This window comes from Papio anubis, chromosome 12, assembly GCF_008728515.1.
Source record: "Papio anubis isolate 15944 chromosome 12, Panubis1.0, whole genome shotgun sequence".
Taxonomy (NCBI): Eukaryota; Metazoa; Chordata; class Mammalia; order Primates; family Cercopithecidae; genus Papio; species Papio anubis.
The window spans coordinates 10,449,488-10,462,290 of NC_044987.1; the positions used below are offsets into that span (position 1 = coordinate 10,449,488).

The window sequence follows — 12,803 nt, forward strand, 5'->3', positions numbered from 1 at the left end:
TCAAACACCTAATCCAACAATATGAGATAGTTAAGTTGTTAAATAGCTTAGTCCAATTTAGGGCCAGTGGACTGGGTGCGCTCACTATGTAGTTCAACTTTTGTTGATAGCCAAAGAAATACTTGTATATTTAGCATTCAGAAAGTGAGGTGCTGTATATTTCAGTTTTGTGAGTTTTTGTAAGTCTCTTTCCATTACATATTTGGTAGACTTTAACATTATACAGAATCATGTAAATAATGTACACAGGACAGAAAATACCTAGAGGAGATTAGATAGCTACATATATTGTCACAGGTATTTCCCTCTGAATTTTCCTGTGTCCCTTTGATTCACCTTCTTTTAATTCCTATACCTGAACCATTACACTTTGTCCATTCAAAATATGTTAATAGCCTTGTTTTTTGGTCTGTCCGGGACCTTGCTTTTTATTAATTATCACTATACAACAGTTTCATGCTGGACTTTTCAAAAAGAAGCTGTTGGAGAAATAATACAAAATAATGATAAATATATACAACCTAAAATAAGTTTCCAGAGCTGAGGAGTTTTCTCCAGCTTCTGTTGGGCTCATAGTTTTGCAAGCACTTAGAAAGATTCTTTTCTTCCCAGATTTTCTCAATGCACATTATTATTTCTGTGTGAACTGGATCCATCTTATTTGCCTAAAATTAATGCATTAGTCTTCTTAGCTTATCTGTTTATTGAGCAACTCACAATTATCTCTCTCTTTTAAAAATGTTTCCTCTTCCTAAGTTGCCTCCATCACTGACTTCTCATTTCTAATGTTTCGACTCAGGGAATTCTCTAGTCAACCCTTGATTTTGAAGGACAGTCACACTGGCTATCCTTGAATTTTAGTGAAGTGGGCCTTTACAACCTTGGTAATCAGGCTCAGCAAATCTGAGGCATTTTGTGATAATGCTTTTCAACTGTTCACCCTTGCCAGACAGAGGATAGCAACCCTGGGCTTGAACTTTCAATGGCTCACTCATAAGCAGGAAACCTGGTTAGAATGGAATATATATAGAGGGGGCAGAGCCAGGAAAAGGATTGAGAAAAACCAGGAATACTAGGCTGGTCTTGAACTCCTGGCCTCAAGCAATCTGCCCACCTCGGCCTCCCAAAGTGCTGGAATTACAGGTATGAGCCAATGTGCTCAGCCTGTTTATTTCTTTGTAATTGGTGAAAGGTATGTTTTCTAGGTATAGAAATCTAGGTTGACAGTGTTTTTTTCTTTTAATAATTTAAAGATGTTGCATGACTGTTGACTGATTTATTCTGTTTTGACAAAAGCCCTGTTTTTACCCTTCTCTTCATTATTTTGTATATAATATATTCTTCCCAAACTCTTACCCACCATCAGTTGCTTTTAATATTATTTTCTTTATTATTGGCTTTAATCAATTTGATTATTATGTACTTTGGAGAAGTATTCCTCCTGTTTCTTCTGCTCAGAGTTATTTTGAGATTCTTGGAGCTGTATAGGTGTGTAATTTTCATCAAATTTTGAAAAATATTGGCTATTAGTTATTTAAATATTTTTTATGACTCTACTTTTTTGGGATTCCAATTACACATATATTGGGTCACTTGAAATTGTCTCATAGTTCACTAGTGCTCTGTTGATTTATTTCAGTCTTTCTTTCCTCTTTGTGTTCTCTTGTTATGCTCCCAAGTTCACTAATCATTTCTTCTGCAGTAATTTTCTGTTAATCTCATACTGTATATTATTTATTTTAATCATTTTATGTTTTATCTCTTGAAATGCTTACTGGTTTTGGTAATCTCCTTCATGTGTTTCACTAACATGCTAATTCTTTCCTCCAATTTCATAGCCATATGGGATATATTGGTAATAGCTGCTATTGTCTATATCTACTAATACTAGCAATGTGTCATTTCTGGATATTTCCTACAAATTGATGTTTTCCTCATTATGGGTTAAATTTTTGGTGTTGTAAACGGTATTGCTTTTTAAAAATGTCAATTTCCAATTGTTTATTACTAATAACTAAAAAAATTATGCTATATTTTGTGACCTTGCTAAAATACCTTATGAGTTGTCATAGTAGTAGTTTTTAGACTTTTGGGGATTTTAAAATATAGGCAATCATGTCATTTACTAATAGAGATAATCTTATTTCTTCTTTTCCAATCTATCTGCCATTTATTTATTTTTATTGCCTTATTTTACTGCCTATAACCTTGAGTACAATATTAAATAGCAATAGTGAGAGTGGAAATACTTTTCTTGTTTCCACTCTTAGGGGTAAGGGATTCATTTTCATCTTAAACTGTGAAGTTAACTGTAAATGCCCTTCATCAGGTTGAAGAAGCCCCCTTCTATTTAGAGTTTTTCATGCTTTTTTCCCCAGCTATTTAGATGATCATATAGTTGTATTTTTTAGTAGTCTTTTTTATGGTGAATTATATTGACATACAGAATTAAACCAGCTGGGCATTACCAAAAATAAAATGTACTTTCCATGATGTATTTTTGTTTTATGCATTGTTGAATTCAATTTGCTAAAATTAAAAAAAAGTTTGCATCTGCATTTATGAAGGTTATTGTTTTTTTTTTCTTATAACTACTTTGCTGCTTTTGTTATCAAAATTCTTGTCTATAAAATGTATTGCAATGTTTTCCATCCTTTTTAATTTTTCAAAGAGTTCATGTAACGTGAGTATTATTTCATCTGTAAATGTTTGGTAGAATTTAAGAGCAAAGCTGCATGGGTCTGGAGTTTGATTTGTGGAAAAGTTTTTAACTGAAAATTTAATTTTTATTTATTTTATTTTATTTTATTTGAAACAGAGTCCTGCTCTGTCACCCAGGCTGGAGTGCAGTGGCATGATCTTGGCTCACTGCAACCTCCACTTCCCGGATTGAAGCGATTCTCCTGTCTCAGCCTCCTGAGTAGCTGGGACTACGGGCGCATGCCACCACAACCAGTTAATTTTTGTATTTTTAGTAGAGATGGGGTTTCACCATGCTGGCCAGGCTGGTCTTGAACACCTGACCTCAGGTGATCTGCCCCCCTGGGCCTCCCAAAATGCTGGGATTACAAGTATGAGCCACCATTCCTGGCCTGAAAATTCAACTTTAAAAATATATATAGGGCCATTCCAGTTACCTACTTTTTTTTTAGTGAGTTTTGGCAGTTCGTGTCTTTCAATAAATTTATCCTTCAATAGTGGTCAGGTTTATTAGCATAAATTTAAAAATTACAAAATTTTCCCGTACTTTTCTTCTGATATCTATGGGATTTGAGGGAACAGCTTTCATTTTTCATATTTTAGTCATGTGTGTCTTTTTTCGTTTTTATCTGACATGTCCGGTTAGTGGATTATCACTCTTATTAATATAAAAAAGAAAACTTTTAGGTTAATCAATTTTATACATCTTTCTTTTCCCATTTGATTTTTTGGTCATTTTCGTTATCATTTATTGTTCTGCTTGTTTTGAATTTAACTAGGGGTTCTTTTTGTAGTTTCATAAGGTGAACACTTCAGTTTGTAATGTGACACCTCTCTTCTTTTCCTGTGTAGGCACCTAGGTGGCATAAATTGACCTGTAAGTATTCTATTTCAACACATTACACATATTTTGTGTTTACATTTTCTTTTCCTTCCAAAAGTTTTCTGATTTTCTTTCTGTTGCATCTTCCGTTATTTAAGAGCTTACTATTTTTCCCTGGTGACATTTTAATCAAAATAGTCATATACCGTATAAATCACACATTTAAAGGGTAAAATTCAACAACTTTTTGTTTATTCACAGAATTGTGCAAGCAAAACCATAACCAAATTTAGAATATTTTTCTGACCCCCACCATTCCCCATATCTTTAACTCTCACCTCCCTATTTCCCTACCTGCGCCCTAGGCAACCACCAATCTACTTTCTTTTTATGTAGATTTGCCTATTCCAGATCTTTCTTTTCTTTTCTTTCTTTCTTCTTTTTTTTTTTTCTTTTGAGACAGAGTTTCACTCTTGTTGCCCAGGCTGGAGTGCAATGGTGCGATCTCGGCTCGCTGCAGCCTCCGCCTCCCAGGTTCAAGCAATTCTCCTGCCTCAGCCTCCCGAATAGCTGGGATTACAGGCATGCACCACCACGCCCTGCTAGTTTTGTATTTTTAGTAGAGACGGGGTTTCTCCACGTTGAGGCTGGTCTCGAATTCCTGACCTCAGGTGATCCGCCCACCTTGGCCTCCCAAAGTGCTGGGATTACAGGCGTGAGCCACCGTGCCCGGCCTCTGATCTTTCTTATAAAATAAATAATAAAATAATGGTCTTTGTGACTACTTTTTCTCATTTAATGTATTTTCAAGGTGTATCATGCTTTAACTTGTAATGATACTTCATTCATTCACCACTACTCACCCTTTTTCTTTGCAGAATAATATTCCATTGTGTGAATATACCACATTTTGTTTACCAAATTACTAGTTGGTAGATATTTGGTGTTTTTTCCTACATTTTGACAATTATAAACAATGGTGCTATAAATATTCATATGAAAGGTTTTATGCGAATGTATGTTTTTTGTTTCTCTGATGCATATAACTGAGAGGAATTTCTGAGTGAAACAGTAATTCTGTGTTTAACCTTTTGAGAAACTGCACGACTGTTTTCCAAAGTGGTTGCAGTCAGTTGGCATTGCCACCAGGAGTGTACAAAGGTTTCAATTCTTCACATCCTTACCAACATGTGGTTTTATGATTTTTTAAAAATTATAGCTGTCTTTGTGTGTGAGGTAATATTTTCCTGTGGTTTTGATTTGAATTTCCCTAATTACTAATAATATTGAACATCTTTTGATGTACTTATTGGCCATTTGTGTATATTCTTTGGAGAAATGTCAATTGAAATCATTTGCCCATTTTAAAATTGAGTGTTTTGTCTTTTTATTATTGAGTTTTAAGTGTTATTTAGGCATTCTGCATACTAGGTCTTTTAAGATTATATAATTCACAAATGTTTCTCCCATTCTGTGGGATTTTTTACTTTCTTAATAATGTCCTTTGGGAATGACCCTTATTTTGAGGAGTTGGAAAACATTCAGAGAGTCTGTGGCTTTTTGGCTAATAAAAAAAACCCTCTATAAACATACAATGATTTCCTTTTTCTTTTAATTACATAAGGACTGTGTGTGTAAATACGAACTCAATGTATACATATATTTCACATAAATGTTTTTATAATTGTTTGAATATGCTAGGGCAGCTGATTTGATTTAAAACTTCAAAGAGTAACTCACTTAACAGATAACAAGTATACTCTATAGTTAAATTGAATAAACACGATTTCCTATTACGAACATTTTTCACAAGCTTTCTGACTGAGGTAGAAGATGTTGGCGTCCTGCCTATAGTAGACATTGTTCCTTCCCTTCTCTCTAATGCCAGAAAATTTCTCTCATGATAGTGGCTGAAAATAAGAGATAATCATTTGACAGTCCTCCCTGCAATGAGGTTGGCTGTGTGGCATATTTCTGACTGGTAAGACATAGAAGGAAGTCATTTTTAGGCTTCTGGAGAAGACTTAGCTCAGAATAAAAAGAGAGGGATACGTGAGGAGAGTTATTCTGCATTGTTTTTTTTTTTTTGTTTTTTTTTTTTTTTTTTTTTTTTGCTTTCTTCTTTGGATACAGGTGGTTCTTAGAGCTATAACAGCTGTTTTGTGAACATAAAGTGAAAACCCTGAGGAATAAGTTCAGCAGACTGAGGACAGTGGAATGGATGAGGATGGGTCTTTGATGAGAGGGTTTAGTTGCTGAATCAACACTGGGACACTCTGCCTCTAGATTTATTGTTATGGGAATGAAATGAGCTCCTATTTTAAAGAGATTCTGTAATTTGAAGAAATTTTTTTCTAACTGATAACGTGGGTTGAAAGTTTATGTTTCTTAGAAAGTAAATAAAACGTATCATGTTTACAGATGAACATCTTGGAGTATATTCTTAATTGTTTTATGTAAACATTGAAAAGAAAACACTGTAATTTATTATGATGAGAAGGAGAGCTTGTGAAGATTTAAAATTAAATTTTAAATGTAACCTCCCCTGGCTAGTGTTTTTTGGTTTTTTTTGTGCACTCTTACAAACTCAGAAACATGAACATTGTCTAATATTCTTTTTCCCATATTTGTGAGAAAAATAAGAAATTATACAATACCAGATGTGCTCAAAATACTTCAATTAATCAGAATAGTTCTTTCATGGCTTCTCATTAGCTATAATCTGACTCAATTTCCTTGCTAATTTTAATCGAAACTGAATAATAGCTTTGAAATTTACACTTTGATTATATAGTTTCAGTTGTTCAGTGGGTAATGGAGAGCCATTGGAAGTTCTAAAACTAGGGAAGGCAGAGCTGCACTTTCAGAGCTTATTTTAGCAACAGAATAGGTGGGTAATAAGAGGAACTATGTGGAAAAATGCTAGAATAACACTTAGAAGCTACTGCAATTCAATAGTACAGTCCCATTAAAACCTAAGGAGTGTCTTACTTGTGAGGTGGCTGAGAGAAGGGCATGGAGGTCATTGCGTTTGTAGACTCTAAGCGTCTAAGAACCGTGGAAATTCAATTCTGAAGACTTTCAGTCAGATAACATACTTTTCATAATTTTTAAAGGAGGGGCTGCCAGGTACCCTTCTCTGTACTTAGCATTAGGAGCAAAGTAGTAAACAAATCTGAAGTGATCTTTGTCTTTACAGAACTTATAGTTTTTAGGGGAAAACAAAAATTAAAGGGGAAAAATCCTGATGGAGAATCTGCCAGAAGTTATGAGAACACAAATAATAACAGTTGACATTTACTGATTATTTATCATGTGCCAGGGGCTGTTTCTACCATTGTATTTATTTCATTTAATTGCCACCACCCAGTGAACGGGATGTTATTATTAGTATCCCTATTTCAGAAACTATAAACCTGAGAAAGTAAAAACCTTCTTTAGAAGCAATGTAAGCCATTAAAAGTTATTTTGGTGATGTCCTAGGAGAGACAATACCTGAAGTGAGTTACTGCAGTCCTTCAAAAAAAATTTTTACATAAAAACATGAAGTCTCAAAGAGCCCGCATTGCCAAGACAATCCTAAGTCAAAAGAACAAAGCTGGAGGCATCACGCTACCTGACTTCAAACTATACTACAAGGCTACAGTAACCAAAACAGCATGGTACTGGTACCAAAACAGAGATATAGACCAATGGAACAGAACAGAGTCCTCAGAAAAATACCACACATCTACAGCCATCTGATCTTTGACAAACCTGAGAGAAACAAGAAATGGGGAAAGGATTCCCTATTTAATAAATGGTGCTGGGAAAATTGGCTAGCCATAAGTAGAAAGCTGAAACTGGATCCTTTCCTTACTCCTTATACGAAAATTAATTCAAGATGGATTAGAGACTTAAATGTTAGACCTAATACCATAAAAACCCTAGAAGAAAACCTAGGTAGTACCATTCAGGATATAGGCATGGGCAAAGACTTCGTGTCTAAAACACCAAAAGCAACGGCAGCAAAAGCCAAAATTGACAAATGGGATCTAATTAAACTAAAGAGCTTCTACACAGCAAAAGAAACTACCATCAGAGTGAACAGGCAACCTACAGAATGGGAGAAAATTTTTGCAATCTACTCATCTGACAAAGGGCTAATATCCAGAACCTACAAAGAACTCAAACAAATTTACAAGAAAAAAACAAACAACCCCATCAAAAAGTGGGCAAAGGATATGAACAGACAGTTCTCAAAAGAAGACATTCATACAGCCAACAGACACATGAAAAAATGCTCATCATCACTGGCCATCAGAGAAATGCAAATCAAAACCACAATGAGATACCATCTCACACCCATTAGAATGGCAATCATTAAAAAGTCAGGAAACAACAGGTACTGGAGAGGATGTGGAGAAATAGGAACACTTTTACACTGTTGGTGGGACTGTAAACTAGTTCAACCATTATGGAAAACAGTACGGCGATTCCTCAAGGATCTAGAACTAGATGTACCATATGACCCAGCCATTCCATTACTGGGTATATACCCAAAGGATTATAAATCATGCTGCTATAAAGACACATGCACACGTATGTTTATTGCAGCACTATTCACAATAGCAAAGACTTGGAATCAACCCAAATGTCCATCAGTGACAGACTGGATTAAGAAAATGTGGCACATATACACCATGGAATACTATGCAGCCATAAAAAAGGATGAGTTTGTGTCCTTTGTAGGGACATGGATGCAGCTGGAAACCATCATTCTTAGCAAACTATCACAAGAACAGAAAACCAAACACCGCATGTTCTCACTCATAGGTGGGAACTGAACAATGAGATCACTTGGACTCGGGAAGGGGAACATCACACACCAGGGCCTATCATGGGGAGGGGGGAGGGAGAAGGGATTGCATTGGGAGTTATACCTGATGTAAATGACGAGTTGATAGGTGCTGACGAGTTGATGGGTGTAGCACACCAACATGGCACAAGTATACATATGTAACAAACCTGCACGTTATGCACATGTACCCTAGAACTTAAAGTATGATAATAATAATAATAATAATAATAAAGTCTGTTTTATCAGAAAAAAAAAAAAAAAACCACGAAGTCTCGAAGTAGACCTTGTGGGAAATTTCCCATAAGGAAGAAAGAGAGAAAAAACCAAAAACAATGATTTCCCTTCAGAGATGAAGGTGGTGGCGATGTGGGAGTTTATTTCTGGCTCTGCTTTGAGGTATGTACGAGCCCTAGAGGGAAGGGAAAACTTGAGTAAAAGTATTGAATCCCTGAGGAAGTAAAGACAGAGCATGATGCAGGGTGTAAGTACAGTTCCCTTATTTTCTATTATACCCAGAATCTATTCCCTGGGGAGGGGGCTGAGTAAGCTTCTACCCTTTTTATAACCAAGCACATTATATCATTAAACTAATATTAAACCTTCTATATCTTACCAAGTGACTAAACGGGTAATAATCAAGACTTCATTTTTCTCTACTGCTTGAGGGGAATCAAAGTCATAATCACAAATAAAGACATATAAGAAATTAAGACTGGACAGTATGTTCTTAGAATCAAAGGAACAAAAGCCTGGACACCTGAAATTACTTTTCCAAGATCACAGGGAAATAAGAAAGTGAAAGAAGCATCAAGGTATTCCGGACCCTAAGAATGGTGAGTTTCTGAATTCTATTTACATTAGTGTTTTCTTTCATTGAGATGGAAGCCCAGGGATCTAAGATACACCATTTCTGCTCATTTTGAACAATTCTGAAACTCAAGTGAAACTGGAGAATGTGTTTGAAGGGGGAGCAGAGAATGTTCAGCGACACTAGTAGGCTCAATGGTTGCCGTATTTACTGAGCAAGTTCCCTTTTCTTGGACAGAACCCTCTTTGTCCTAGATTGAGAAGTTTTTCACTGTGACCTGGGACAGTAATGTAACCTCTCCTAGACTCTGGTCCCCTACCAGTGGATTAGAAACAATGTATTGGTTTTCACTGCATCAGACTAATTTCATTAGAGGCCAGTGTCAGTTGCTTAGGCTTCTGCCTCCAATTTTGCTTCTGAGAGAAGGGCTCAGGTGAATGAAGAAATGATGAGATGGGAAAAAAACGGTTCGGTCCTGGTCCACCCATCTCCCTTATCCCTTGTTATTTCCAGCAGTCATGTTTGTATATGGGAGCACTGGCCTTCCCTCTCTAGGGCTCCTTGGTGGTGTTCTGTAAAGGCAGATTCTGTGGGTACAGGATAGGCTAGTGTCGGGCAGCCTCACTGTGGGAAGAGCTGGGCTGTCCTCTAATGCAACCATTTTCTCCCCCTGTTTCCAGAGATTCCCTTAAAGAAGAATGGTACCCGGAAATGACTCTTTGGTGACTGAATTCATTCTGGAGGGATTAACACATCAGCCAGATCTCCAATTCTCTCTGTTCTTCCTGTTTCTAGTAATCTATGTGGTCAGTCTGTTGGGAGACTTGGGCTTGGTAACTCTAATTGGACTGAACTCACACCTTCACACCCCCATGTATTTTTTCCTCTTTAACTTGTCCTTCATAGATCTCTGTTATTCTTCTGTGTTTACACCCAAAATGCTGATTAACTTTATTTCAGAGAAGAATATTATCTCCTACAACGGGTGCATGACCCAACTTTTCTTTTACTGTTTTTTCGTTATTTCTGAATGTTACGTGCTGATGTCAATGGCCTATGATCGCTATATGGCCATCTGTAATCCACTTCTGTATCACATTGCCGTGTCTCCTACAGTGTGTTCCAGCCTTATGCTTGGTTCCTATTTGATGGCCTTTTCTGGTGCCATGGCCCACACTGGATGCATGCTGAGACTGACTTTCTGTGATGCTAACACTATCAATCACTACTTGTGCGACATCCTGCCTCTGCTCCAGCTCTCCTGCACTGGCACCTACATCAATGAGCTGGTGGTTTTCATTGTGGTGGGCATCAACATCATTGTGCCCACTGTTACCATCTTTATCTCTTATGGTTTCATCCTCTCCAGCATCCTCCATATCAGCTCCAAGGAGGGCAGGTCCAAAGCCTTCAGCACTTGCAGTTCCCACATAATTGCTGTTTCTCTGTTCTTTGGATCAGGTGCATTTATGTATCTCAAACCATCTTCTGCTGAATCCATGGATAAGAGAAAAATCTCTTCTGTCTTTTATACAAATGTGGTTCCCATGTTGAACCCCTTAATCTACAGTCTGAGGAACAAAGATGTTAAATTTGCCCTAAGAAAAGCCCTGAGAAGCAGGAAACTTTGATAAGCAACAGTATGTGTCTGTATGCATAGTCACAAGACAGGGATATTCTCTTTATTTAATTAAAGTATTACAGTAGTAGCCTTCTTATCCTATTTCTTTTTACTGTGGTGAAAACATCTGAGTTTTCTTTCAATTTAAATTGCATACAATTTTTTGGAGTATATTTCTTTTCTTTATGATTTTCACTATTTTTCTTAAATCTTTTCACGATATTTTCAGTTTAGGAATAGCATTAAGGAAGAAATTTATTTCTACATTTTTGTTTTTTCATTATGGACTTCCTTTCATCTTCTGTTGAAAGATGAGTTTTTATGCAAAGAATCAGGTAAAGTAGAACTAGGGTGACACTGTGCCACTCATATGGTGTAGGGTTTCTTTTTAAAAATGTTATTATTGTATTGATACATAATAGATGTTTGTATTTTCAGGGTACATGTGAGAATTTAATTCATTGGTGTAGGGTTTCTTATTTTCTACTCATTTTATACCATTGGAAGCTTGAATCAGATCATTTTGTTCTACTTCTGCATGTACTTTTTCTACTGGGCAGGAATATGTTCCCTTCAAAAGCCAGTGTCACAGATATAAAAGACTTCATAATGATCATCAAATATAACCCATTTTGCAGCTGCACACGATGCATTTACCTTCTTTGGTAGATATTTCTGATTTACCTTTGTATACCCAAACAGCACAAACTCAGTTGTTAATATGTATGTATGGAAAGAATACTGATTCTCAGAGAAGTCAATAATTTACTTAAATTTACAGAGTTTCTTAATAAAAAAGCCTAGAATATACTATTTATTCCTAATTTCAAGTCCACTACTCTCTCTAGTATGCTTTTGGTCTACTTCATTTTATTATTTTTATTTCAGTAAATATAAGTATGAAAAATATTTCTATTTTAAAATTTGAATGTGCTTTCTCTCTGAATGATACATAAATCTTCCTCCAAGTGGTTGCTGCTTTGTTTTTTGTTTAGAAAAACAATTGGATGATTCTTGTTGTTGGGACAGATCCGGCCTTTGAGGCTAGCATAGTTGGAAGATGATTGCTTCAACTAGGGAGCTGAATTTTTCTACGACATCAAAAAAAATTGAGATGTTTTCAAGGTCTTGTAATTCAGAGAACAGGATCAGGGAGAGAAAGGAGCCCAGCAAAACATGACATTTAGGCCAAGACCCAAAGACACAAATGGCAATTAAACAAGATTTCCCTTTGTAAAGAACTATCAATGATGCTTTAGATACCACATTGCAGTATGAATTTGTGTCTGTCCTGTAAAGCACTGTAATTGTTGTATACTGCTCATTAAATCTTTGATAAAATATACCATGCACAAAGATGGTACATTAAAAGTGTTCTGGCAAATGTTAGAAGAGTTATGGTACATTTGTGGTAAACTGTATAGAGAGAGGAGCATAACTTTAGGAGCTATTATAGTGAGGGGTAATTGAAACTCAAGTTAGAAAGAAGGAATCTAGAAGGAAAAATAATAGATGAATGAAATCCCCTTCCTATGACTCTCCTCTCTTTTCTGGAAGGCTCTAGAAAAATTAAGGAGATAAAAATTTCTCTAGATAGGATGAAAGCTTAAGTTATTTGACTTTAAAGAAAGGTTAAAACCACAGGTCTTGAGGGCCCAGGAACAAAATGATCATACCCATTTTTATGGGCTTTCAAATATTACTCCCATATGAATTTTAAGATACAAAACCCTCAAATTACTGCTGGGAGATTATAACAATTTGAAGGAAACATTAGGTGATGATGTTTTTAAAATAATAGGATGTTGGATTATTTTTACTTTGAGAAAATAGGTCTAACGATGAGCATCTCAAAATTCTTAATCTGATTTATCAAATAACAATGTAAACATTTTGAAAAATAATTATGATAGCATTTATTATTTTACTATTTTAAAAGTCCCCACTCAATATTTAGTAATTGGGAAACGTATCATATGTGGTTTGTTGACTTGGTTTTTTTTTTTTTTTT

At 35.7% G+C, this 12,803-nt stretch overlaps 1 protein-coding gene across 1 annotated transcript; it reads left to right on the plus strand.

The window, feature by feature from the left end:
- Nucleotides 1-8,703: 8,703 nt before the first annotated feature.
- LOC101012212 (olfactory receptor 8B3-like) lies at nt 8,704-10,899 on the plus strand. Its single transcript, XM_009187556.3, has one exon. It carries the CDS (start codon nt 9,870-9,872, stop codon nt 10,800-10,802), a length of 933 nt encoding a protein of 310 aa, XP_009185820.2. The 5' UTR covers nt 8,704-9,869; the 3' UTR covers nt 10,803-10,899.
- The last annotated feature ends 1,904 nt before the right edge of the window (nt 10,900-12,803 follow it).